The sequence below is a fragment of the Sturnira hondurensis genome, unplaced genomic scaffold (assembly GCF_014824575.4).
Source record: "Sturnira hondurensis isolate 20B ecotype Veracruz unplaced genomic scaffold, ASM1482457v3 Scaffold0022179, whole genome shotgun sequence".
NCBI lineage: Eukaryota > Metazoa > Chordata > Mammalia > Chiroptera > Phyllostomidae > Sturnira > Sturnira hondurensis.
The window spans coordinates 1707995-1735753 of NW_028094810.1; the positions used below are offsets into that span (position 1 = coordinate 1707995).

The 27759-nt window shown below is 56.2% G+C and overlaps 1 protein-coding gene across 21 annotated transcripts in view; it reads left to right on the forward strand.

Moving 5' to 3' along the window:
* The window catches only part of MAPK8IP3 (mitogen-activated protein kinase 8 interacting protein 3), a 55652-nt gene that overhangs the window by 23695 nt on the left and 4198 nt on the right, over nucleotides 1-27759 (forward strand). For 3 of the 21 annotated variants that reach the window (XM_037034375.1, XM_037034392.1, XM_037034393.1), the window contains 18 exons: nucleotides 999-1022; nucleotides 3683-3827; nucleotides 7663-7909; nucleotides 8903-9005; nucleotides 9234-9352; nucleotides 19063-19074; nucleotides 19988-20005; nucleotides 21179-21236; nucleotides 21555-21707; nucleotides 22606-22687; nucleotides 23929-24059; nucleotides 24608-24664; nucleotides 24746-24916; nucleotides 25684-25810; nucleotides 25973-26068; nucleotides 26216-26374; nucleotides 27048-27213; nucleotides 27534-27716. In XM_037034375.1, the coding sequence (XP_036890270.1) occupies nucleotides 999-1022; nucleotides 3683-3827; nucleotides 7663-7909; nucleotides 8903-9005; nucleotides 9234-9352; nucleotides 19063-19074; nucleotides 19988-20005; nucleotides 21179-21236; nucleotides 21555-21707; nucleotides 22606-22687; nucleotides 23929-24059; nucleotides 24608-24664; nucleotides 24746-24916; nucleotides 25684-25810; nucleotides 25973-26068; nucleotides 26216-26374; nucleotides 27048-27213; nucleotides 27534-27716 (2051 nt within the window). Of the gene's footprint in view, nucleotides 1-998; nucleotides 1023-3682; nucleotides 3828-5241; nucleotides 5330-7662; nucleotides 7910-8902; nucleotides 9006-9233; nucleotides 9353-19062; nucleotides 19075-19987; nucleotides 20006-21178; nucleotides 21237-21554; nucleotides 21708-22605; nucleotides 22688-23928; nucleotides 24060-24607; nucleotides 24665-24745; nucleotides 24917-25683; nucleotides 25811-25972; nucleotides 26069-26215; nucleotides 26375-27047; nucleotides 27214-27533; nucleotides 27717-27759 lie in introns of those variants that run through there. The other 18 variants (XM_037034380.1, XM_037034386.1, XM_037034376.1 and 15 more) reach the window with 18 other exon arrangements.

Consider the following 27759-nt stretch of genomic DNA (forward strand, 5'->3'; position numbering starts at 1 on the left):
GCGTAGTGTATTTGGGTGCCCTCACTGCCCGGCCAGCCAGCTGGAGGCATTTAGCTTCATCAGTGGCCCACGGTTGGTTGTGCCATGGTTGCCACGGCAGCTGTCTCCAGCCTTCCCTGCAGCTGTTCCTCCAGGGCCCAGACACTTGCTGGGAGCGAGATGTTCTGAGGGCCTCCGTGTGCCCCTGGACTGGTTTCCAGGTGAACAGACGTGGATGGCCACCACTGCCTCTTGTTTTCAGGAGGGACACTCAGACACAGAGAGAGCTTGAGCTTTCAGTCAGGGTGCAGACACTGGCCTCTGTGGGTCTCACAGGGTCAGACATTTCTTTGTGACCCGTGCTGCTACCTTGATGGGCTAAGGGGGAGGCCCTGCCTGTCATCCCGGACCACTCTGCTCTGGGGTGCAACCTCTCCTGCCACAACTCGGGATCTTTGGGGGACACGTGCGCATCTGCCCAGGTTCTTCACTCAGGCTCTCTAACCCCCTCCATGAGGGCCCACCCTTAGTGCTGGGGAGCCTCTGGCTGCCACTGACCCCAACAGGCATTTTCCTTCACTCCTGGCCTGGCTTCTGGAACTGTGTGTCGTTAGAGTAAAAACCGCTGTGTGCTTGAAACGCTTGGTTCGGTTCATGAACATGTGTGGCTGTGTGCTCCATCCCCGCATGCCCATGTGTACACGTGTGATGAGCCACCTGGAGAGCACACTTGCCCACTGCCCTGTGCTGCATACACATCATGACCTGTTGACCTGCCACACGGGCCTTGTCTCAGGCCTCCCATCCTAGCTGAGAGGGTCATGTGTCTGTGTTGCGCATCTGTCACGTGTAGACGTTTGCGTGTTTCAGCGTCTGTCTCAGCGTGGAGCAGGGTGCCTGCCGGGTTGCTCTCTGTGTGAGCAGATGGGCTTCTGGGTGTGCTCCCTAACGCTGTCTTCTTGTCTTGCTCTCTGTGCTGTCACTGCCGTCCGCCGGCCTGTGTGTGTCGCTGTCCACAGTCCTCGCCAGTCGTGGAGGAAAAGGTAATGCCTGCGCAGCGTTTGCCGTCGTTCAAGGTGCTTGTGGGCCTCTGGGGTTGGGAAGGTTGGAATTCTAGTGGTTCGTAATTACAAGCACAGGAGGTTTCTGAGTCCACTTGACACATTTCCTGCGGCCTTGTTACAGACCACAGGCTCTTGACGGGGCATTTCAGGGCCACGCCACCGAGGAGGCAGCGGGCTGGCCCAGGTTCCCCAGGATGGCCCTGCAGTAGATGCTGGTATAGGGACTCCACTCAGCGAATGTCCACACACCCACAGATGGGACCGTGCAGCCAAAGCTCGGGGCTGGCACTGCCGTAGTGGGCAGTGGGTGATGGGGAGACCTTGTACTGTGGTGTCAGACAACCTCGCTTAGTCACTTAGAGCCCTGGACCCGGACCCAGAGCTGGCAGCGTGACCGTGACTCCACCGGCAGCATGACCTGTGCAGATAGCGTCTGACCCTCTTGGGCTATAGCCTCCAAAGAGGACGAGCATAGGTTGCCCCTGAGGGAGCTGCAGGGTTGAAATGAGAGGATGCACTGGCCAGGCTTCAGGCAGAGCTCTGGGCCATCAGTCAGCAATGCCCAGCAAGCGCTAATGGGGCCCAGAGAACAGGCCCGTCTGTGATTCTGTGGGGAACAACAAAGAGATGGTGAGACAGAATTCCTGGTGACGGGTTCTGTTGGGGGACAGGGGTCTGGCTCTGTCTGGGTGTGGTTGCGTGTCTGCGCACAGAGCTGTGGGAGCGGGGTACGGACAGGTGTCCCCTGTCCTTTGAGAATGCCACACTCTGCCCCTGCCATTATTAGCCTATAGCATCTGGTGACAGCTGGGATTGAACCTGTCTGGGAACAAGGGACCCACTGTGTGCATTTCACCCAAGGTCAGAGGGGCTTCCCATCCTAGCACTGGGAGCCCCAAGGAGGAAACGTGCGCAACGGACAGGCTGAGAGCCCCAAGGGAGCTGGTGCAGGTTGCAGCCTGTTCTCCCCTGGCCCCCCTCCTCCAGGGACCTGCTGAGCATGTGGCAGAGGCTGCTTTCCCGGGTGCCTCAGTCCTTGTGGGCTGAGTTGAGTCAGAGCCCGAGCAAGCGCTGAGCTATGGGCCACTGATGTCTTGATGCATCTGTAGACTCAGAGCTTTCCAACTTGATGTCTTTCGTAGGATCTGAGTTTCTTCAACTTTTAATTGACACGTCTAAGAAAGTGTCCTCTGTCACAGGTGGTGAGAGCTATGTGAGGCACTTCCTGAGAGGCCCCGGCCCTGAGCATCCCGTCCACATGGTTCCCTCAGGCGTCAGTAGCCCCAGCCCTGTGGGAGCCCACTGTTCCTCTGCTTCTGTCCCTGCCACAGACTAGCTCCCGTGATGGGTCAGCCAGGTGCCCCTGGGTCCAGGGACCCCGCTCTGCGGGAGGCAGCAGCTTCCCGAACGGGACAGAGGAGCTGGCCACAGAGGGGCTAAAGCTGGGCTTGGTTCACAGGATTTGTGTTTCGTCCTGTGTGGTGGCCCCAGCTAGAGAGACCCCTTCCCCAAGCTGGACTTCCTGAGGCCATCTGCCCGGCCACAGTCAGTTCTGGTCACAGGGGTTGCTCTGCTCCCCCTCTTCATCACCTGCATCCACCCAGCAGTACGAGGAAACCCATGATCTCTCCCCAGAATATTCTAGCCTCTGTACCCAGCTCCTCGGAACCCCTGAGGAGTCCCTAGCACCTCTTCCACTTCCCCCTTGGGGGCTAAGCCCTGAGTGTGGCAGGCTGAGGTGTGAGGGCCGTAATGTTTGGCCAGAACAGCCCTGAGCAGCGTGGGCCCTGGAGACAACGGTCTCCGGGGTGCAGTGTGTCTGCTCTGGGGTGGGGTGGGAGCCGGCCTTGCCTCCTCCACCAGTGCCTGATTTGTCCTCACTGGCACTAAGGGCCACCAGTGTCTTCTCAGGGATGATCCCAAGTCTAGGCTACCAGACAGTCCCAGTCTCCTAGCACAGCTTTGAAAGAACCCCTCCCTGGTGTTGGTGCTGCATGACCACGGGAACAGTGCACAGGGCCAGAGAAGGGGCTGTGGAGGGGCTGTCCCCTAGCACAAGGTCAGGGCCCTGTCCATACTCTTTTCAATCACTTGTTTTCAGTGAGGTCCCATGAAAAAAACAGTAAGGAGTGGGGACGGGGACTGAGAGGGGCAGAGGCAAGTAACGAAACAGAAGCAACAGAGCAACAAGAGCTGATTTTCCTGCCTGGCGCCACGTAGCAGCCGTCACTCGCAGGAGCCGGTCAGCGCTGGCCCCTCGCTGGTACTGCCTTGGGCATCTCAGCTTACACAGCAGGTGTCTGTTTAAAAATCAAAACAAAAATGATGCATCACCACATAGGAGACAGGGAGTGTTACGTCGGGTCCCAGTGAAGCAGAGACTCCCCTGAATGTGTGCACACCTTTGATTGGAGAGCGGCCGTAGCTAGGAGGAAACGGGAGGTACCCACGTGTCTGTGAGGCCATGGGCTTCCCAGGAGACCACGGCCTCAGAGCAGCTGACCTCTCCCCTGAGCCAGGCAAGGGATGTCGTGTAGAACAGTACTGTCCGCAAAATAGGCATCCGCGTGTGCAGTGTTCAGTTCTTTCATGAGCCACCGTCTGACCCTCCGCTTCCTGTCCTCTTCCTCACATTTCAGCAGGAAGGAGCGCCCCACCTCTCTGAATGTCTTCCCCCTGACCGACGGCATGGTACGTGCACAGATGGGGGGCAAGCTCGTGCCTTCGGGGGACCACTGGCACCTGAGTGACCTCGGCCAGCTGCAGTTCAGCTCCACCTACCAGGTTTTGTAGCCGTGCTGTGGAGTGAGGGTCTTCTCTCTGTCGCCCCATGTCCATTCAGGAAGCCCAGCCTTTGCATACAACCCTTTGCAGCTTTTCCTGGGTTAGTGGGACACCCCCCTGAGGTGTGGCGACAGTGGAGACAGTAGACCAGCTCAGGAGGTCTCGCACTGGCACCTACCAGTCCAGGCTAACCCCCTCTGCAGTTAGGGTGTGCTGCTTTAGGACTGAGCTTAGCGACTGTCCTCCAAATAAACCCCAAAGTACCAGCCTCTTGGCCAGACTGGGTGCTGGCCCAGAGCGTTCTGTGCTTCTGGCCTCTGAGGTTTGCTCAGCAACCAGGAGAGTCAGGCCAGGAGGCAGCTTCTCTTCTCTGGGCTGTTCTCACTCGCCTGTACATGCTAATGGCTTCTGGATCTCTGAGTGTGAAAAGGTGACATCCTGGGTATGTACCTGGAATGGGAGGCCCTGGGAAAGCCGAGGGCAGGAACTTTCCCTGGTCACTTGCAGCCAGTTTTGGTCTATGAGCTCAGCTTGTCTGGCGGAGGCAGACTGTGGCAGGACAGGAGACTGACCCCTTGCCAGGTAAGGATGCCACCCTCAGGGGTGGAGGAGGTGACCCTGGGACTGGTGGATTTTCTGTAGAGGCTATTGGAAGACACCTGAAGGAGGCAAAGGGCCTTGGCATCTGGGCAGGGCTGGGCTGTGGACATGGGGCCCAGGTGTCCTGGAAATTTCCTTTCTGCTATAGCTCCTTGCTGACTGTCTTCCGCCTCTCAGGGTCTGGCTTGGCTGCAGGAGGTAGCTGCAAACTGTGACTCCAGGGGCTTCGGCTTTTGTTTCAGGGAGTGAGCGTGTCTCTGTGACATTTGACCCAGGTGCTCACCTGCCAGTTACAGGCTCTTACCGGTGGGTGGGGGCTGGGCAGAAGGGCACAGGCCTGGGAGGTCCCAGTTATCCCCACCATTCAGGCCAGGCTTGTCTGTTTAAGCTGGCTGCTCACACTCACTCTCTCTTGAATAAAAACTGAGCCTGTAGCCTGGGCTTCCCTGGAAGCTCTGGAAGAAGCCGCATGAGCCTCCGAAAGCCTTCAGGGCTCTGCTCGCTTGCTCGCCTCCTGGACTGTCGTTTCTCCCGCCTGTGTCTGAGCCGGCTTTTCTCAGGACGTCTTCTTTCTCTCACTGTTGTCTGACGTAGTCTTTCTCTTAATAAATTGCGGTGTTTTATGTTTTAGTTCTTAGGTGTGTTTTATTTGATTTTCTTTTTTAAACAGTTATTTAAGTTCTTTTAAGTTCATGCTCTAGGTTTTAAGGCTTTTCTAATTTGTTAATTTTTTTGTTGTTTTTGTTTTGTTTTTTGTTTTTATGTACTGTATTTTCAGTGTTTTAACCAAACAGTTGTGGCTACTCTCATGGTGAGGAAAGACCGCTAAGAGTGTGGGTTCTTTGCATTTGGAGGTCACTGCTACACGTTGATGTTTAGGAGGTTGAGATGTTTGCCTTTAGGTAAGTGGTGGCCAGGGGGCGTGCCCGTGGGCGAGCGGTGGACCATAGGGTGATGGAGAGCTGAGGGAGCTTGGGAGTGTCTTGACTGTATCGCAAAATTTCCCACAGTGATTACCAGGGTCAAGGACACCCACGGTAGCCCTGGCTGGTGTAGCTCAGTGTATTGAGCGCGGGCCTGCGAACCAAAAGATCGAGGTTCGATTCCCAGTCAGGGCACATGCCTGGGTTGCGGGCCAGTTCCCAGTAGGGGACGCACTAGAGGCAACCATACATTGATATTTCTCTCCCTCTCTCCTTCCCTTCCCCTCTAAGTAAATAAATAAAATCTTTTTAAAAAAGGACACCCACGGAAAATCCACAGATACAAGTTTAAGGGTCAGAGATAGGCCAGGAAACAGGGCTGATGAGGAATAGAAGGTGTGGTCCCCTGAGAAGGGCCCCGCCCCTGACCTCCCCTGGTCTGCCCAGAATTCCCCGTGCATGTGGTCTCCTTAAGCGCTGGCGTGGGACCAGGTGGCAGCAGAGTGCCCCTCCTGCAGGACACCCAGGGGCCTCTGGTGTTCGGAGTGACAGGGCACCTGGGGAATCATCGCAGAGGTGTTCAGTGTGTGCTGGTGCTGAGGGGAGAAGAGGGTTGTCCCTTCTCAGTTCGGCCCTAAGTGGAGGGACCCACACCCAAACTGAAATGTGTAGAGAGAGGCGCTTCTAGGGAGTGAGGGGCAGGCTCCCAAGCAGGGCTTCTCTGCTCCGTGCCACAGCAATCCAGGCCATGTGGCCGGCCTGTGCTCTGTGGGGTGTCAAGCGACACTCTTACACTCGTCCATTACATGCCAAGAACACGTACACTCCCAGATGTGATGAGCACAAGTATCTCCGGACACCACAGGTGTCACCTGGGGACACAGGCTTCCAGGTCGAGAACCCCTCCCTAGAAGAGAGTATGGGGTTGTGAGATGCCTGCTGGGGATGAGGGGAGCCTGTCAGGAGGCCAGGACGCACTCGCTGTCCCAGAGAGGGGGGCAGCGTCCTGCCTGGGCCTATCTGTGACCCACTGGTCTGGCCAGGAAACGAGGTCTCAGAAGTCTCCCAGCCAGTCCTGGCCCCTGATCCCCTAGAGGTCAGCCCTTCCGGTTACAGGCGGGTGTGCTTGGTCCCAGCATTCATCCAGCTTTTATGGAGAGGGCGGAACACCACTCCCCTGCCCCCTCCAACCCGTCATCAGCCCCTCCCCTGTTAGAAAGTTTCCCTGGAAGTGTGCCCCCTGGGGAAAACGTGTGCCGTCCCCGCAGGGTGGCCGGGATGCGCATTGAGAGGCACCGCTCAACGCACCCCACCCCAGGGGCTGTAGCCCCTCCTGAGACCCCTCCTGTGCCCCTTCTCAGCACCATGAAAGAGGGGACAGGCACCAAGGGGAGCTGCCGCCCACAGGCTGTGGAGAGGCTCTGAGGCCCCTGCTCAGGGTGCCTTGGTGTTGATATTAGTTGACAGTGGAATGGGGGCTGTTTTTATTGTGACCATCCTGCAGTTCCGTCAGGAGAGAGCAGGAGAAGGTGTTTGATTCACGTCCCCGACTTAGTCAAGCAGCATGTATTCTCTCCGTAAAATTCTTCAGGTTCACTATTGATTGCAGTTTTTAATAACCTGGTTTTTTTTACTCCTAGAATACCTTGAGAATGTCCCATTCTGCAGAAGTGGAATTTCAGCTTGTTTGTATTTACATAGACATGTAGAGTAGACTTTGATCCGGCCAAGCTGTGGAGGTTAAGCACTGCATGTCCCCTGGCATCTCTGTTTGGGAGGCTGCAATGGGCAGAGCCAGAGGGGTGCGCGCCCCTTCACAGCTCCTGACCGGCTGGGGTGGGGTGCAGGGCCCCGGGCGGGTGGGAGAGCCAGCCAGTGCCAAGCAGCAGAGTGGTGACGGGATCAGAGGGCCTCCTCCCTGGCCCCGTTATTAGAGCCCTCTGCCCTCCCTGTACTGCAGCTTGTTTCTGACCACCCCCACCGCCGGCTGCAAAGGGTTGCCTGCCATATCTGTGCAGCTCCATGTCCATCACACACGGCGCCATCGGGGAGCGTGCAAGCTGAAAGCCCCGTCTAAACCATCTAAATAAGGTGGCAGCGGCCTCTGGAAAGCCGAGGCAGTGGCTACATGAGCCAAGTGACGAGGCCACGAGGAATCCGCCCAGTGTGGGGGCAGGGGTCCACCTGTCCCTTCCAGGGCGGATGCTGTGGTTAGGTCAAGTGGCAGGAAGCCGAGCGAGGGGCCCTTGTCCAGAGCCCCAGGGGCCGTGACCCACACAACAAGCTTCCCCTCTTCCTGTGTTTGGCCCTAGTGTCCACATGATGAGATGTCCGAGTCAGGCCAGTCCTCAGCGGCTGCCACACCCAGCACCACGGGCACCAAGTCCAACACGCCCACGTCCTCTGTGCCCTCGGCCGCAGTCACGCCCCTCAACGAGAGCCTGCAGCCCCTGGGAGACTACGGCGCTGGCACCAAGAACAGCAAGCGGGCCCGGGAAAAGCGCAACAGCCGCAACATGGAGGTTCAGGTCACGCAGGAGATGCGGAACGTCAGCATCGGTACTGCGGCTCTCAGGCGCTCCCCAGGCTGGGCTGGGCTGGGCAGGGCGGTGGGCAGCACCCATCTGCTGGCTACCTGCTCCTTTGCCCTCCCTACCCCCTCATCCAGGGAGATTTCTCTCCCTCCCACAGATTATAGTTCGGGTACATGTCTCACCTGCTTAAACTGCCGTAATAAACACCGCACACTGGGTGCTCAACACCATGGAATTCATTTCTGGAGGCCAGAAGTTGGAGATCAGGGTGTCAGCAGGGCTGGTCTCTCCTGAAGCTTTTCTCCGTGGGGTGTAGACACCTTCCCCTCCCTGCATCTGTACACAGCCACCCGTGTGTGTCTACGTCCAATCCCCTCTTTTCGTAAGAACAGAGTCCAGTTTGATCAGGGCCCACCCGTGTGGCCCTGTTTTCCTCAATCATCTCTTTAAAGCCCCTCCCTTCAAATACAGTCGCATTCTGGCATCCTGAGGGCTAGGGCTTCAACAGGTGAATTTGGAGGGTGCAGCTCTGTCTAAAAGTAGACCACCATGATCCAGAGAAAAGGGAGGGAAAAATCAGGGCATGTGTCCTGTTCAGATAAGATCACGAGAAGGGGGCAGTGTGGGGGGACACCAGCCTTGGAAACTGCCCCCTTTTTTAGATTATTTATTTATTTACTTTTATTTAGAGAAAAGGGCAGGGAGGGAGAAAGAGAGGGAGTGAAACATCGATGTGTGAGAGATACATTGATCAGTTGCCTCTCACACACCTCCAGCTGGGAGCCTGGCCTGCGGCTAAGGCATGTGCCCAGACTGGGAATCAAACCGGCAACCCTTTGGTTCACAGGCGGGCACTCAGTCCACTGAGCCACACCAGCCAGGGTGGAAAAACCTTTTCTTGACAGTCTCTGCCTGGCAGGAGTCTGCAGGGGTCTCTAGACATCGGGCGAGAGGACAGCCATGAGTAATGGGCGCCCTGCTGTGCACCCTCCTGACATCAGTCCTATCTGTCTCCCAGGCATGGGCAGCAGTGATGAGTGGTCTGATGTTCAAGACATTATTGACTCCACCCCGGAGCTGGACATGGGTCGGGAGCCCCGCCTAGACCGCACCGGCAACAGGTACTCACTGGGCCTGGGCCCAGGCATCCTGGCCTTCGGTGAGGGTGTCCCAGCAGCCTCTCGCAGTGGGAGGGTATCTGGGGCATGGACCCACTGTCTCCCCTGGCATCTGTGCCTGCACAAGAATTGTTGGCATTGCGTGCCTGCGTAGGGTGTTGGAGAGTCTCCGTACTTGGCCCATAGATGGAGCCCACTCACTCTGCCATTCCCTGCTGCGTGTCCTCACAGCCCAACCCAGGGGATCGTCAACAAGGCTTTTGGCATCAACACTGACTCCTTGTACCACGAGCTGTCGACTGCGGGGTCTGAGGTCATCGGGGACGTGGATGAAGGGGCCGACCTGCTAGGTAAACCTGAGCTGTCTTGTGACCCTAGGGCCCTGGGGCTGTTGGTTTTGTCTGTAGTAAAAGCGAAGTCCTGTGAGCTGTGAGCTAGGGACTTCTTTTTTGCAGTTTTGACATGTAATTCACACACCATAGAACTCAGAGCTGTGCCACTGTGTAGTCTGGACAGGCATTCATCCAGAAAGAAACCCATGCCAGGCAGCACTCAGGCTGAAACACCCCCTGCCCCCCACCCCTCCCCCAAGGCAGTCCACTTTCTGGCAATGTATTGGGCGGTGGCTCTTGCCAGCTCCTCTGCTCTGAGAGGAAAATGCCCAGACAGGCTCAGTGCTCCTCCATGCCCTCTGCACCTCCGGTCTCTCCCAGAGCTCCGTGCGTCTGGGTCCTATGTCTGCGGCTGGTGGCTCAACACAGACTTGCTCGTGGTCATCCCTTCCGTCCCAGGAGGGTGGCCGGGCATGTAGAGCACCTGCGTCTGCTGGGCGGCTGCTGGTGGCCAAGAACTGCTCACACGGCTTCCAGGCCAGGCTGGGGCCCCTGGGGCGGCAGGCGGGAAGTCAGAAGTATCACCTCAGGAGTCGCTCAGTGAGGCTCAACCCTCCTGCCCCGACCATGTGACCCCCCCCACTGCAACCCCCGAAGACCCCTAACCCCAACCGTCTGTCCAGAGCCTGAGTCTTGAGAAGCAGCCTTGTCCCCAAATCCATGCTGTGGGAAGAGCTCCAGGACCTCGGGGACTGCAGCTCAGTGCTCCCTTCCCACTTAACCCCTGGTAGGGCAGGCTTCTGGGCACAGTGTGTCTGTTTCTGGGGAGCCATGGTTCTCTTGGTCCTCTTGGTCCCCTCGCCACACCCAGTTCCACTGAAACAGCTCACAGGGAAAGAGCTCTCTGTCCTCGTCACTTGAGAGGGAGCAGCATCTGGTGCTGTGACCATCAGGCGCTGCCTCAGTCCCTCAACTGTGCATGCGGCAAGTTGGGGTGGAAGCTGCTTTGCTTCCAGAATCTTTGAGGGCTGCCTCTGACCTTAGGATCTGTATTTTGTTTTCTGCCCAAGGAGACAGAGCTGTCTCCACTGAAGAGTTTTATTGCTAGTCTTTCTGTGGGTGTCACTTCACTGATGAACATTGACGTTCCAAAATGCGACTGGGCTGCATGCTCAGCACTTCTGTGTGGTCAGTGCTGTCCCCAGTGATGTGGCGGCCACCGCTGCAGCCACCGCTGGGGCTGGGCCTGCAGGGAAGGCTCCTGGTGATGCTTTCAGTCTAGCAGTTGTCACGTCCTCTGCCCTGGGGCGGGTAGCCTCTCGGTTGCTTTCGTGAGTTGGTGGACTTGGGGTAGCGGCGCCCGCCTGGAGCAAAGCATCTGGGATGTTAGCACTGGCACCGCCTGCACCTGAAGTGGGAGTTTTTTCAGCGAATTTTTAGAGTTTGGTAAATTGCATATAGGACTGGCCGCCTTGCGTATTTCTGAGTGTGCAGTCCAGTGCTGTACACGACCTTGACACCCAGTGGTGAAGGACTGAACGAAGAAAGGTCTTTTCGTCTAAGATCAGGAACAGTACACCCACTTTTGGCAGCACACATTTCAATGGGATCTTTCTCGTAAGCATTGCAAAAAAAATTACATTTAAAAATATACAGAGCCCTGGCTGGTGTAGCTCAGTGGATTGAGCGCAGGCCTGCGAACCACACCATCCCGGTTCGATTCCCAGTCAGGGCACATGCCTGGGTTGCAGGCCGGTTCCCAGCAGAAAACTCACGAGAGGCAAACATACACTGATGTTTTTCTCCTTCTCTCCTTCTAAAGATAAATAAAATCTTAAAAAATATATATACTGAAACTATTTATATTCAGAAAAATGATAAATAAGAGATATATAAAATAAAATAAAGATAATGATAAATAAATAAAATCTTTTAAAAATATACAGAAACTATTTATATTCAGAAAATGTAATTAGGGGCAATCACTTTTAATATTTTGACATTCTTCCACTCTACATAATTCAGATAATGTACATATTATGTTTTAGGCATGTTATTAATTTTAGAAAAATGATATGTGGATATTATAATATTCAAATAATATCAGAACTTGCCAAGAAGAGAGTAAAAACCGTAGGACCCCCACCACCCCATGCCGTGTGTTTTCCTGTCTCGGTGATGCCTTCCAGGCGTTGTGGGTCACATGGAACGTGATGGTCAGCTCACGTCTGTGCTTTTCTCTGAGGATGACACTACCATTTCCTTGACCCCTAATCTATACAGTTTAACTTTGCTTCCTTTGTGTGACTGTAAGCTATCTAATCAGTTCTCTCTTGGTTCTGATTCTTGCTGATCGAATACTGCTTTTATGGGAATCTGTGGGTGCGCCTCTCTGCCCACGTCTCTGATGATCTCTGTAGGACAGACTTCCAGGCGTGGGGATCCCAGGGCGAACAGCGCAGACCCTTGAGGACGGGCTGAACGCTGCTTCCCTGGACGCTGCCGCCCTCGGGTCTGCACTCACACCAGCAAGGGCGGGGCCCGGCTGTTACTTCGGGCAGGTGTGCTCGCCCTGGGGCGGCCGCCTGTCAGCAGACCTAGAAGGCACAGTGGTCAAGGCCGTTATGTAGTGGCACACGCTGGGTCCCTGGGGCTGCACCTTTCTCTGTCCTGGCCAACCTTGGAGGCTACCCCCCCCACACCCCCACACCCCTATCAGGCCCGTGAGCTCGTCCTGGGAGGAAGCCTCTGGTGAGAGGGTGCTGTGTGTGCTGACAACTGACAGCAGATTGTGATGTGCTCTTCAGCTCTTGGGAATTTTTTTTAAAGGTTTTATGTATTTATTTCTAGAGAGAGGGCAAGAGAGAGGGGGAAACATTGGCCTCCAACCCAGGCATGCGCCCTGACTGGGAATCAAACCTGTGGCCTTTTGGTTTGCAGGCTGGCACTCAGTCCATTGAGCCACACCAGCCAGGGTGAGCTTTTGAGAATCTGATAAATACATGAAAGCCTCCTCCCTAGAAAAGCACAGGGGCAGGTGACATTCCCATCTCTGTGTCGGGGCCCGAGGGCCCAGGGGCATTCCCACTGCCCCAGAGGCATTTCTGGCCAGTTGGGGCGGGAAATGGGGTGTAGGGAGGGGTGGGGTGGGAGCCCACCGCACCTGTGCCCACCTCTGGGGTAACGCCATCATTTTATGTTCACGGCTGGTGTTAATCCATCGTACTGCTCATGTCCCCATTTTATAGATGGAGAAACTGAGGTTAATGAGGGTGAGAGAAATCGGCAGGGCCACAATCAAACCCAAGTCTGACCCAGAGTGGCATCCCTGACTCTCACCACCTACTGTGCTTTCTTTTTTAAGGAGCTTTGTTGAGACGGAGTTTCACACCATAGAATTCTCCCACTCAAAGTGTACTTTGTGGCTGTGAGCACATTCAGAGATGCACAGTCATCAGTACGCAACTAGAGCATTTCACCGCCTGACGGGGCCTGTTAGCAGCCACCCCGCCCCTCCCCGTCCGCAGTGCTCACTCGTCTGCCCCTGTCTGCACTTCTGCTGAGTTTGATGTTTCCTGTCCGCCGGCCTTTCCTGTCTGGCTGGGTTCATTAAGTATAATGCCTTCGAGGTCCGTCCAGGCTACAGCAGATACCAGAATGTCATTCCTTTTTATGGCTGAATAATGGTCAGCTGTCTGGATGGATCACACTTCCATACCTGTCCACCCACTGGTGGACATTGGGGCCATCCCACTTTGCCTGTCGGGACCAGTGCTCCTGCCACAGCCTTGGCCCCTCCCACAAGCTGACCAGCCTTCTCACTACCCGGTCACTCCGGGTAGCCTGTCTGCCCGTCCATCGGTGGCCCCAGCAGGCTGTCCTCGCTGGTGGGCCTCTCCATGTCCTCCATGTCCTCCATTGTGTCCCAGAGCCCTAGGGGCTGTTGGATGCTCTAGCATGCGACCGCCTCCTGTGGTCATCGTCAGCTACCGATTTAGGTGGCATCACTCCAAACGTCACTTTCATACAGAGCCCCCCCAAATAGTGATGGGAGGGAAGGCTGTGAACTAGAAAGTGCACATTCGTGAGCTTTACCTGGAGGCCACCTTGGCCGAATTGGTAATTAAAGATGGGGGTCGCTAACTCTTAGTCAGATGCAGTAGGTTCCTGGGAGGGTAATGATGCCTCATCTGTCTCCTGGGGCCAGTCCACTGCGCAGGGCGTTCGTTCAGCGTGGTCTTTCCACGGGAAGGTCGCACCGGCACGTTCCGTGGACCTTTGTTCTGAGGACGTGGAAGCCAACACCCTTCTCTCACAGGGTGACGGAGCATGAGCAGGTTGCTGTGTGGCAAGCATTTTCTCTGCAATGCTTTTTGTTTTGCAGGATGGTGGTCATCTAGGCACCACTTAGCTCTGGTTGGAACGGGAGCTCAAAGGAGACCCTGCCCTTGGGGAGACCTTTTGGTGCCTTTCCAGGCCCTGAGCACAGGGAGTGTGGGAGACTCAGGCAGCCTGGGGAGCTGAGGAGGGCCGAGTGCAGTTGTGGTCGGTCGGTGGAGCGCTGACACGCGCGGCCTGCTCTGGGTCTGACCAGGCGGAGGGACCGGCTAGGTCTGCCCCAGTCCCTTCACCTGAGGGACCCCGTTGTCACCAGAGTGTGGCTCAGCCACAGTAAGTGTCAGTGACGGGAACTTTGGTCCCCCACCCCCGTATTTCTGAAGGCACCTGCTGCGGGAGGGAGCGCCTGACTCCAGGCTCCTTGTGCAGCTGCTGATCTGGGAAGAGACTGGGACAGTGAGTGGTCCTGTCAGTCTTGGTTTTGTGACAGTTTTCACGGTGGAAAGACCTTGTAATCTCAGAAACAGGTTCATGTTCTATGTGAGAGATAAGGTGGGTGGTTCTGGGGGTGGGTGGCACGGTCGATGACGGTGTGCCCGGGCTCCAAGTGCTCGGGGTGGCTGTCCCGTGCTGCCCCCGCCAGGCCTGCAGACCCCCTTAGCACAGAAGCAAGAAGAAGGACCCCAGCCGGCATATCTTATTATATGTCATTGAAACCACATGCTACTACTGATCACGTGACACACCATTATTTTAGAAGTCTCCAAGAAAGAAAAAATACTGCTAATTAAACTATCCCATGTCATTGATTATAAAACCTATTTACAATTTCAGAAATGTTATGATATGAAAATAGGCATCCCAGACTTGACCCAAGTGTGGAGCGAGGGAGTCCAGACATACCGCTTAGCAGGGGCTCCACAACGAGCCTGCACTAAGGAGACCGTGTCTCCGTCTCGCAGATGAGGAAGCGGAAGCTCAGAGGCTGAGTAACTTGCCCTGCTTCACTTGGTTAGAATCTGAAGCTCTATGCAGGCTGATCCGACTTCCGTTTTACTTGGCTGCGCCTGAGTCCCGGAGCAGGTCCCAACCACTTAGTCATGACACCTGAAAAATGTCTATAAATAATCCTGAGAAATAGAAAAATCTTTGTAAAGAAAGTTTAAAAGTATAATTGAAGATCATGAAAGAGACCTCATGTAAATGGAGAACAGTGACACGTTCTTGAATCTAAATATAAGCCTTATAAGGCTGTTGGAGACTTCCGCCAAGATGGAGGTGTAGGTGGAAACACTGTGCCTTCTCCCACAACCAAGTTTGAATACAACAAAGGTGTAGTAAACAAAGACGCAGCCAAAGAACAGAAAATTGAACTATACGGAAGTCTGACAACAATGAACCATTCAACCGGACCAGTAAGAGGGGCGAAGCCAGCAGCAGAGCAGGGTCAGGCAGGAAGGATCCCTGACCCAGGTGCGCAGGCAGCCGGGGTAGCAGCTCGGACCCAGTGAGGGTGCAGGGCAGGCTGAGCGTGGTCACACATTCACGCACAGATAAACCAACAGAGGAGTGAGCAGTGAGACAGACCACGCAGGCCCCAGATGGCAAACCCAGTGAGTGCGCAAGGCGATGGGATGACCGCAGTCACACATTCGTGCACAGTGGGACTGGCCAAGCGGCCCCAGTGGCAGGAGGCGGCAGAGGGTACCGCCATTGCTTTCCTTTGACCCCGCCTCCCCATACAGCATCACAACCCAGCACCTGAGTTGCCCCACCCTGGTGAACACCTAGGGCTCCACTCCTCATACATAACAGGCACGAACAGTCCAAAATATGGCTCAAGAAGAACTCAAAGTCCCAGAGCCAATAACTCTAAGTGACAAAGAAATAGCGAACCTCTCAGATGAACACTTTAAAATACTGGTGGTCAGGATGCTCACAGAACTGGTTGATTATAGTCACAAATTAGAGGAACATATGAAGGCTAAACTAATTGAAATGAAGGGAAATGCACAGGAAACCAATAGTGATGGAAAGGAAACTGGGACTCAAATCAATGGAATGGACCAGAAGGAAGAACAAAACATCCCACCAGAAAGGAATGAAGAAATGAGAATTCAAAAAAATGAGGAGAGGCTTAGGAACCTCCAGGACATCTTTAAACGTTCCAACATCCGGATTATAGGGGTACCAGAAGGGGGAAAGAAACAGCCACGAGTGGAAAACTTATTTGAACAAATAATAAAGGAGAACTTCCCCAGTCTGGCAAAGGAAATAGACTTCCAGGAAATCCAGGAAGCTCAGAGAGTGCCAAAGAAGTTGGACCCAAGAAGGAACACACCAAGGCACATCATAATTACATTAGCCAAGACCAAAATGAAGGAGAGAATCCTAGAAGCAGCAAGGGATAAGGGGACAGTCACCTACAAAGGAGTACCCATCAGACTGTCAGCGGATTTCTCAAAAGAGACCTTACAGGCAAGAAGGGGCTGGAAAGAAGTATTCCAAGTCATGAAATCCAAAGACCTACAGCCAAGATTGCTTTATCCAGCAAAACTTTCATTTAGAATGGAAGGACAGATAAAGTGCTTCTCAGATAAGGTCAAGTTCAAGGAGTTCATCATCACCAAGCCCTTATTATATGAAATGCTAAAGGGACTTATCTAAGAAAAAGAAGATGAAAAATATGAACAGTGAAAGGACAGCAAACACACAGTTATTAACAACCACACCTAAAACAAAAGCAAACCAAGAGGACAGCTAGATCAGGAGTGGAACCATAGAAATGAAGATCACATGGAGGGTTAGCAACAGGGGAGTGGGAGGAGGAGAAGGGGGGAGAAGGTATAGAAAATAAGTAGCATAGATGGTAGGTAGAAAATAGACAGGGGGAGGGCAAGAATAGTAGGGGAAATATAGAATCCAAAGAACTCGAGACACGTGGTCATAAACTAAAGGGGGGGAATGGTGGGGGAGGGGTGTGCAGGGTGGAGGGGAATGAAGGGGGGAATAGAACAACTCTAATGGTATAATCAATAAAATATTTTTTAAATTAAAAAAAAAAAGGGGCCCTGGCTGGTGTAGCTCAGTGGATTGAGCGCGGGCCTGCGAACCACACAATCGAGGTTCAATTCCCAGTCAGGGCACATTCCTGGGTTACAGGCCAGTTCCTGGCAGGGGTCATTTCCCAGCAGGGGATGCCCGAGAAGCAACCATACATTGTTTTTCTTCCTCTCTCCTTCCCTTCCCCTCTAAAAATAAATAAATAAATATTTAAAAAATTTGTAAAAAGAAAAAAGGCTGTCGGGTGGCATCACACACAGGTCGGCCCACTGTTTATCTGTGAATTCATTCAGACCAGTACGAAGACCCACACAGTTGGGTTTTTTCCTGGAACTTGAATTCTGAAGGTCATTGAGAAGAGTAAATGTGCGAGAGCAGTCCAGAGAGTTCTGAGAAAGAACAAGGTCGCAGGATGGCTGTTCCAGGTTTCAAAGCACTTTGTGAAGCTGCGATGATGGGAAGAGGCACCTCCGGGACAGCGGTAAGCCAGCGGCTCTGTGTTCCCGGTGGACGAGCCGAGGACAGGCCCGCAGCCGCGTGGGGACTCATGTCCGACACGCAGGGTTTCAAGTGGTTGGAGAGCAGGTGGGCTGTGATACCGAGTTAGCTGGATAGCCGCTTGGAGAACAGCGAAGTCTGACCCGAACAGCACATCCCACACAAAAGGAATGTGTCCATAAATACACAAGGACAACACAGCTGGAGGGGAGTGCGGGCGAGTGTTTTCACGATCTGGGTCACTGTAGCCATGGCCGCAGTGGGAAGTGTTGTCAGGTGTGACCACATGGAAATTGAGAATGAATGTTTATGAACCCCATCATTAAGGTTAAAAGAAGGAGAATACAATGAAAAATGAGAAGAGAATAAAATAGGGTATTCACAGACGATATTGACAATCATGGAAAGATGCTCCATTTCAGGAATAATATAGCAATGACAATTAAGAGAAAATAGAGATAACTCCTTGTCACCTCGGAAGATTGATGAAGACGGAGCAGGCCGTGTCCCGCCCCACTGCCGGAGCGGCCCCAGCGGTGCGGGCGAGGAGCTGCCCTCTGACGGCCAGCAGGCCCAGAGCTCCCAGAGAACACCACCTTGCCCGCACGGGAGGCTTGGCATTGCAGTGTCGGGAGGCTTGGCATTGCAGTGTCGTGGGTGGCCGTGCAAACCCCTAAGTGCCCTAAATGTCAGTGGAGTGAGTGCTGCAGTAGGGGGTGCGGTGCCACTGCCCAGGAATACGACAAAGCGTTGTAGCTGATCTCAGGTCTCTGACGTGGACGGTTCTGTGGCACGCTGTCAGGTGAAATGAAGTATGTTTTGCCCAAAAAGATGGATAGTATGGTTGTGATTCTGTTTTTTAAAAACGGATGTTTATCCAGAAAGAGGTCTGAGAGGAAGAATCTTGAGTGTTAACAGTGGCTGCCCTGGGAAGGAGAGAGGGCACTTTGAATTGGTGTACTTCTGTACCTGAATTCCTACAATGATTTATGTTATTTTGCGATTTAAGTTAAGAGACTTTTTGTGCCATTTTCTTCATTTGGAACCAAATGGAACAGTATTGTCTCATCAAATCTTTGGCTTTACAGCAGAGAGTGGTTTGGACCCACGTAAGAATGGCACGTGTCAGCATGTCCCATCCCTGTCTCTGCTCTCTAACTCAGCATTTCCCTCTCTACACAGTGGGCCTTGCATTCTGGCCACCCCTCACCTGAAGTTGTACCCTCACCTGAGACCGGCCCGGGGACCCTGCACAGCCAGGTGCCTGCCTGCTCCTCGCTCACTCCGACTCGCTCACTCCGACTCACTCACTCCGAGGGACATCTTTGTGTAGCTGGATGCCCTTGGCACCTCAGCACACCCCGCCCTTAGCAACCAGACACACACATATCCAGCCACCCTTTGTGCACATGTGCACGGCCACTCACACACCCTGCCACGCAGTCCTACACACAACCGCACACACACTCATCTTTACAGGCCTTAACCGCCGGGTCTGCATGGCCCTCCTGACGGATGGGTAATGGGATTAGAGGGGTGAGCAGGCTTTCGGTTCCCACGCCTGCCCCCGTGTTCTGGGCCCTCTGGGCCCCTAGGAGACGGAGGGGTGTTCTGTGCTGGGCTCCCTTTTCCCTCAGGGTTCTGCCCACAGTGGGATTTGCCGTACAGGCCTGGCGACGTGTGCTGGTATTCTTTGATGCACTTCGACATGGACATGGCTGATCATTGTTGCCTTTTCTTTATAAGAGTTTATTTTGTTGGTTCCAGTCACCAACTGACCGTTGTCACTTCCTTTCCCCTCCCTTTGTGCTTCGCTGGACACGGCCCAGGAGAGTTCTCAGGTGTGTATCTGCTCTTCCTGTTTGTAGCCCCTCTCCCCACGGTGCAGTCCAGGTGGAGGGGGTGGTGCCTCTGGGACTCCCCTGCTGCTGTCACACCCCAGCCACCGCTGGCTGGGCAGCCTGTCCCTCCTGACTCTGTCCCAAGTCACTAAGGCACACGTGCTTTTGCTCACCAGCCTGCTGCTGCTCGGAATTTTACTTTGGTTTGCTCCACTAGCCCACTGACAGTGACCTTGACACCTGAGGGAGAAGCTGTGCCCTGACCCTGTCTTCTCGAAGGCCGAGAACCCCGAACAGTCATTTGTGACGGTCACACAGAGCTGTTGGAAGCATAGGACCGTTACCTGGACAAGGCCCGCATGCCAGTTCTGTGGCACCTCCCCTCTGCCAGGGGTTACCCCAGAAGTCTGGGGTACCATGAGGCCCCCGCCAAGTGCAGCTCAGGGGTCTCCTCATGTGGCAGGTGGACTGAGATCCTACTTTCTTGCTTTGCACCAGGAGGCTATGAGGCCCCCACCTGCCTGAGTGCAGCCCTGCAGCTTGTAAAGGCACAAAGGTCCCGGGCGCAGCTCTCCCTCCCTTTAGAGACTTCTGTCAAGTGACTTCCCACCCCACCCCTCACCACCCAGGCTGTGGTGTCAGGTGCCAGTGCAGTGCCTTGACCTACTTCATGGGCAAGTGCTCTCGGCCCGGTGGTCTGTGCACCCTAAGGATAAACTTTCCAGAAGGAGTAGCTGGCTCCCTCCCATCCTGCTCCTGTACCCACCTCCAACACAACAAGAAGTCGCCCTAAAAGACTTCCACCTGCTGTCCGCACGGGCTTAATGCGCTTGTTTTCTCTCCCCTCCTCTCTCCTGATCCTTCTTCCCGCCCTGGTTGCCCATCTCCCGTGGGACTGGGACGGCTCCCATAGTGCGCGATGATTTTTTTGGTAAGGCCAAGGCCCCATTCCAGTATGTGTTTCTCCCGTTTGGGGGCTTCCTTTGTGCACCCAACACCTTCTCATGCTCATGAGCCATTTGTTTGTTCTGCATGGTGGGGCAGAGGTGGGGTCAGCAGGGACTTGCGGGGTAGGGGTGTGGGCCTCCACCCTGCCATCCCAACAGCCCCCCTCAGAGCAGACCCTGGAGAGCTGAAGAGGGGTGGCCCCAGCCTCTCTGGGCCCCTGTAAGCTTCGGGCAGGCCAGCCCCTGGGGTGAGCCTGCCTGGTTCCTGCCGTGTCCCGTGCGAGGGGGTGGCAGGCCACATGGGAGGCAAGGGCGTGGGAACAGAGAGGCCGAGCCCCAGGTGGAGCCCAGTGTGAGCCTGCGCGTCTCGTCTCCTGGTGTGTTGGACTGAGGCAGGGCGCAGGACTGAGAGGAACAGGCGGGCTTCTGGGCTGTCCCAAAGGGTTAGATTCAGCACTGAGAGGGGTTTTGTGATACGCCTGTAGAGAGCTCGGTCTGTGGGGTCCCCTGTGGGGCCTGCTCACAGAGCAGCCAGGTCAGTCCCTCTGGGCACTGTCCCCCTCACTCCCTCTTTCGTCTCCTGCTGACCCCACCCCCGTCCAGCCCGCTGGTCCTGCTGCGAGCCCCAGCAGAGGGCTGCTCGTGCCGCAGGGCCATCCCATCTTCTCTGTGTCTTGTGCCGTCTTCCCTGTTCCCGCCACCACAGCTCTAATCTCCATTCTCCTGGGGGCAGCTCTGGGGGGTGAAAGGGGTGATGCCGGCGGGGGGCACAGAGATTGAGTGGGTGCACAGACACAGTTCAGGGTCTGCTGCTGCCGCCTGAGCCCGGATGGTATACAGACGTCACATTGGTAGAAAGCTGTAGGGACCCAGCCCCGAGCTCCTGGATAGGAGCCCAGGGCTGCTGCATCCGTCAAGGCAGTAGGGATCTGCGCAGTGCCTTCCAGGGGCCATTCCGGGCGCCCCTTGGGGCTTGTGCTCAGCAGGGTCACCTCTGACTGCCTTGCTGGGTGGATTGCCCTCCTGACCAGCAGAGGCTTCCCCTCGGCCCTCCCAGCAGCAGGCCGCCCCCTGGGGGATGTTTGTACTCTGAAGTAGGTGTGTGAGCATCAGCCGCTGGTTTGCCAGGCCCAATACCTCTGCACCTTTTGTTTCAGGAATGGGCAAGGAAGTGGGGAATCTGCTTCTGGAGAACTCACAGCTTCTAGAAACCAAGTAAGAACACCCTTCTCCAGTGCCTCTGTTGCTGAGATAGCCCCCTGCCAGGGCCTCCCTGCAACACGTGTGCCAGCCCAGCCCAGCCCAGCCCAGAGGGCAGCCCCAAAGGACCTGGAGGCGCACGGCGGAGCCCACCGCTCCTCGGAACGGTGGTCACTGCCTTTAATGGGGGCATGTGGTAACCACCTTCGGCCACGTTCTGGAGCAGGGGGTGCCTTCTCAGATACTCAAGTGCAGGCAGACCCCTCTGCAACCCCCGTCGTGGGATGTTCATGCTGGCTCACACGAGGCTCCGGTCTTTCCGCCTTTTTAAAGAAATGCTCTGAACGTGGTGAAGAACGACCTCATCGCCAAAGTGGACCAGCTGTCGGGGGAGCAGGAGGTGCTAAAGGGGGATTTAGAAGCTGCCAGGCAAGCCAAACTGAGGCTGGAGAGCCGCATCAAGGACCTGGAGGAGGAGCTGAGGAGGTGAGCAGGGCTGGGGGCGGGGCTCGCAGGGAGGACAAGGGCCAGAAGCGAGGGGGACAGAGTGAGATACCCACCCAGCCTGCCTGGCCTCTGTTCGGTCCGTCTCTCTTCTGCCAGCTACACCCCAGAGATCGTCCCTTCCCAAAGCGGCCCAGTCTGCCTGCTCATTTCAGCCTCCCGTTCTCCTTCAGGTGCATCTCATGTTCCACTCCACCCACCCGACTCCGAGTTGTCCCTCAGCCCGTCCCTCTCATCTCCTTCCTTGTTGGAATCCCACACAAGGGATGGTGGTCCTGTCTTTGGTGCCTTTTCCCCAGTGGCCCAGCTGGGCCTTCCTGCTGCTCTCACCCCATTACGTTCACCCTGGAGGAGGAAAGGGAGGACTGAGGGCCGGCCGCTTTCTACCCGGTGCTCCCCAGCCCTTGATCCACCAAGGTGCAGCCAGGCAGCCTGTTTGGGAAGCTCTGGGGTCTCCTCCCTAGCAGTCTGCACTTCCCGATAGCGTTTCTCTTTCAGCCTGATCCTCACCCCGCTCTCCCAGAGTGGCGATGGGAGAGGGGAGGTGTGAGAGGAGGGCCCCAGGCAGGGGTGCCTGTGTGGGGTTTGTGAGAATGGGAGCCAGATTTGCTCTGGGCTTTCCTGGAGCCCGCACTGCTCCATCCAGCCCTGAAGTATAGCTGGCTCTGCTTTTCCCATCAGCACTTGGCTGCCCGGGGGAGGAGGCCCTGTTCCTTGGCCGGAGCAGCTAGGACAGATGCGTGGGCTTCAGGGCACTGGCACGGATGCTTAGGGCGTAGAACCTGAGGGAAGAGTCCTGAGCGCAGCTCAGAGGTGGGACAGTCTGTGGGCTGGCGCCCTGGGGACCCTTACGCTACCTGGCTTCCTTCTCATCCTGCAGAGTGAAGTCCGAGGCCATCATAGCTCGCCGTGAACCCAAAGAAGAGGGGGAGGATGTAAGCAGCTATCTCTGTACAGAATTGGTATATTCCACTATTAACATGTGGGGCATGGGGGGGTGGCAGTGGGCGGGCTACCAGGGGTGCACTCGTTCTTCTGGGCCTCTGGGCCCCTCACCCAATCTGAATGACAACCACACCTAGCAGCGTCCTCCCCTGCCTTGGGGTGTCGTCAAGTCGGAACAGTTCCTCCTCAGCCCCCCGTCCTAGCGGATGCATTTACACAGCCCTCAAGCAGGGTCTCCCTGCCTATGCAGCGCAACCGCTGCCCCCTACACTCCAATTTGCAGAGCAGGCTGCAGAAATAGCGTCAGTCACCACTGTCCCTAGTAGTTGAGGCGCTGTGAGGCCCTCAGTCCGCTCATCTGTCGTCCCCACCTCCACTCTGAGGTGCACGGAATGTTCTGAGGAAAGTCGCCCCTGTGCTACCTGCACTACCTGAAGGAAGCAGTCACGGGTCTTCACCCCCAGGTGAATTTTGGACCTAACCAGTCATTAGCTGTTAATTTCCTAGTCATATGCGCGCATCAGGATGCAGTTCACACAGCAGGCACTCAGGAAACAGTAGCTATTCCTGGGCAGCACTTCACTCCAATTGCTCTAGGAGAGAAACAAAGTTGCAGGTGAATCGTGGAGTTCCCCCAGGCCCCTCCCACGAGGCGATGGAGCTGCCCATTTGTGCGGGGCCTGGGCTGCATGGGGCGGGGCCACATGGGGAAGGTGCATGCGCTCACTCACCTGGTAGTTCCCTCCTGGGCCCCCTCGTCCCTGTGGCCACCCGGGACTCGACTTCACAGAGTAGACTTGGACTTGCCACAGAAGTTGCTGACAGCAAACCCCTCTCAGATCCGCCAGGACTTCTAGCACTCAGCTTCCTTTGCCTGCTGGGCTATCCTCCCCAAACCTCTTCCTGCGGTTTCACCTTGGGCCAGTGCTACCTGGTAGTTTCACTGGAGGCCTTTGGGATTGCCAGTGTCCAGGGGTTTACAGGAAAAGTCACTGTTGTGCCCTTCAAGTGTATCCTGTGACTTTCTGGAAAGAAGGTGGCACCACTGGTGGGTAGACTTCAGTGACTACCGTCCCCCTGCCCACACCCTCCATACCCATTTGCCTGAGTCTATTGGAATCCACGCCTGGATTCACCCACACCTGAAGACCAGCCCGAGAGGAATCTAGGTGTGACCTGGCCTCGGAGGGCACTGGACTGACCTGCCAGTTGGTCCTTCACTGGCTGAATAGCTGTGCCTCTTCTCTCTTCTCTGCAGGACAAGATCCCCATGGCGCAGCGCCGCCGCTTCACACGGGTGGAGATGGCCCGTGTGCTTATGGAGCGCAACCAGTACAAGGAGCGGCTGATGGAGCTTCAGGAGGCCGTGCGGTGGACTGAGATGATCAGGTGGGCCCCCGAGGCTGCCCACGGGGTCTCAGAGATGTGCTCCTGTCTCCATATGTGAGGCACAGTCACTGCAAGAGGTCCTGGCAGTGGGCGTGAGGCTGATGTGGGGCGGCTCTACCCCAGCCGCCTCTTTCTTTTCTAGGAGGATTGGGAAGGTGAGGGGTCTCTCAGGTGGGAGCCTGCAGGGGGCCAGGAGAGCCAGGCCTCAACTGCAGCCCTGCCTGGCCTGGCAGGGAAATGGCAACTGGCCCAGAGCTGGGCAGGCACCGTTCGGGCTGGTGTGGCAGTGCCCCTCCGGAGAGTTCTGCCCAGGCCCCCTTTACTCTGTTGCTCTGTTCCCAGTGTGTCCAGGGTGAGGGTCTTCTGTGAGGGAGGCGAGAGGGAACCTAGGAAGAGTGGGGCCTAGTCAGATTGGTGGGGCCAGGCCTGGCCAAGGCGGTTGGGCCGGGCAGTGGGTGGGGTAGAGTGAAGTGGGCCGGTTGGGTGGGGTGTGGGTGACAGGCTGGGGAGTGGCTTAGCTGGGCTCCTTCTCTGCACCTCCCTTGTAGAGCATCCCGAGAGCACCCATCTGTCCAGGAGAAGAAGAAGTCCACCATCTGGCAGTTGTGAGTTGGGGTGCTGTGCTGAGGAGGCGGCAGGGAAGCTAACCCCAGGCCCACTCCTCACCTTCCATTCCCGTGCGGCAGCTTCAGCCGCCTCTTCAGCTCCTCATCCAGCCCCCCTCCAGCCAAGCGGTCCTACCCCTCAGTGAACATCCATTACAAGTCACCCACCACAGCTGGCTTCAGTCAGCGCCGGAGCCATGCCCTGTGCCAGATCTCAGCGGGCAGCCGGACCCTGGAGTTCTTCCCAGATGAGTGAGTGTTCCACCCTTCCCCTGCACCTCCCTCCTGGCCAGTGCTGGGCAGGCCATGTGGCCCAGGGACACCGAAGTGGGAACTGCCTCACCTCCATGCTCTGGGGCTGTCCAGCGTGGAGTCCAGCGTGGAAGGACACTGGCTGAGGCTCAAGAACCATGACCTCTCTCCTAACACACTTCGTGCCCTTCCGCCCCCTAGTGGGAGGCTTGGCTGTCCCTTTGCACTCTCCCCAGCTGTCTCAGTCCCAGTGGGCTGCACCCTTTCTTGCGTATGCAGCAAGCTGATCCTGCACACCTGGCCTTCCCAAGGGTTCTTGGCACTGACAGGGAGTTTTCCAGCAGGGCTGGGTTTCTTCCTGTTTGTAATTTGTTTTTCCCATTGTTTTGAAACCAAGAAATCCAGGGTCCAGGGCAGAACTGGGGAATTCTGTGCCTTGTCAGAGCTGGGGAAGTTTCCCTGAAATGCCCAGGGGGATGGGGGGCTGCACTGTAGGTCTCTGTCAGCTGGCCCTTAGTGACAGGGACAGCAAAACGGGAACCTGGATGATGACACATGCTGGGTATGGTCTCCAAATCCAGTGCTGGGAGAGCCACCCCCCGCATTTGATAGCAGCCCAACTGGGGCAGTAGGAGCCCGACCTCGGCTGGGAAAGGACAAGTTCAGACGGGAGAGTTCCAGGGGCATCGTGTGCTCCCTGCAGAGCAGGCCTGTGGGCCTGTGGGTCACCAAAGACTGAGAAGTACCCCATCCTTCCTCTCGCCCAGCGACTGCACCTCCTCTGCCAGGCGGGAGCAGAAGCGCGAGCAGTATCGCCAGGTGCGCGAGCACGTGCGCAACGACGATGGGCGGCTGCAGGCCTGCGGTTGGAGCCTGCCGGCCAAGTACAAGCAGGTGCTGCGGGGCACAATACGCATGCGCAGGGTGGGGTGGGGGCACAGGGCGGATCCACAACATCAGCCCTGATTCTGGAGGGATGAGTAGCTGAACCACTGTCCACGCACCTGAGCTACCCCAGGCCACGTGCCCACAGCGCCTCTCTGCCTATGGTTGCAGCTGAGTCCCAATGGCGGCCAGGAGGACACGCGGATGAAGAACGTGCCTGTCCCTGTGTACTGCCGCCCTCTGGTGGAGAAAGATCCGACCATGAAGGTGAGCCACTGAGGCACGACAGGGAAGTGGGTGAGGCAGGGAGAGGTTCCCATCCAGAAGCTGGGTCCAGGAAGGTTTGGGACGGCAAGGAAAGCACTGTCAAACACCTGAGGTATGCTGCCACAGCTTTCATGTCCCTGTTCTCAGCTGTGGTGTGCTGCGGGTGTCAACTTGAGTGGGTGGAAACCCAGTGAGGACCACACTGGGAATGGAGTCAAGCTGGAGCCAGGCTCTGACCCATTGACCTGCAACCAGGAAGTGGAAGGAGAGGTCAAGAGCAACCATGCATCCCCGGAGAAGAAGAAGGTCAGAGCTGCAGGAGGGAGCCACGCCCATCTAGCCTGTGTCTCCTGTCGTTCGCGTGCTTAGCCTGTGCTCAGCACCAGAATCTGGGTGGCAGTGACAGAAACAGAGGAGAGTTAGGGACAGTGCTCCAAGACTGGGCTCATCTGAAGTACCCTCCCTCTCCCTAGGCAGGCCTGGGGCTGAGCTGCCTCTGGTTCCGGCCCAGCACCCAGGAGCTATGAGTTGTGGTGGGTGGGGAAGATCAGAGGGGTCAAGACTCAGCAGGCAGTAGGACCGAAGGGGTCAGGTTCCCTGGGACCTGCTGTCTTTGCAAGGAGCAAATTTCACTGCCTGCAGAGGAGCAGTGGAAGGACTAAGCAAGGAGGGTGGCAGAAAAGGCTTTACACTTGGAGTCCAAGGCTTCATTTTATGTTCTGGCTTGATTTGGGAGCCAGGGACTTCAGGCTCGGAGCTCATGGTCTCCTCCGGTGGAGGTGAGACCACCTACACTACCAGTCCAGACACGAGGTGCAGTTCTGAGCGCTAAGCATCGGGTCTTGGGACAGGACAGCCATGCCCCCTAAGGCCATGGGCAAGGCTAGATCCTAAAGATTCCAGGAGGCTCCCAGGACCCCGTGTGGCTGTTGGAGGTGCCCACCCTTGGGCACCAGCCTGGTCTCCTGTGCTCTGACAGGCAAAGGAGCTTCCTGAGACAGATGCCACCTCCAGCCGTGTGTGGATCCTCACCAGCACCCTGACCACCAGCAAAGTGGTGATCATTGATGCCAACCAGCCAGGCACCGTCGTGGATCAGTTCACCGTCTGCAATGCCCATGTCCTGTGCATCTCCAGCATCCCCGGTGAGTGCCGCCCCACCCCAGAGCCAGCGCTCAGGAGGGCGGGGTTCGCGCTGCTCAGAGGACACCTAGGATGTTGAGTAAGGAGACTTGCGGAGCAGCACCTGCCTTCTGTGACACACGCTGTGGACACACAGGAGCTGGTGGGGGCGTGTCCAAGGAGGGCCTCACTGGTGGTCTTGTCCTGCTTAGTCTTAAAGATGCAGGAGAAGATGCAGTGTGGTGCTCACTTGATTAGAAGTAGATGGGACAGCCTCAGCAGGTGACCCCCCTTCCCTCCCTTGCACCCCATGGGGACATGAGCTCTCGGCATGGTCTTGCAGCGGCCAGCGACAGTGACTACCCTCCAGGGGAGATCTTCCTGGACAGCGATGTGAACCCCGAAGACTCCGGTGCAGATGGAGTGCTGGCCGGCATCACCCTGGTGGGCTGTGCCACCCGCTGCAATGTGCCGCGGAGCAACTGCTCCTCCCGAGGGGACACCCCAGTGCTGGACAAGGGCCAAGGTGAGTCGTGGCTCTGAGCCCAGGAGCAGCCTTCTTTCTGCTC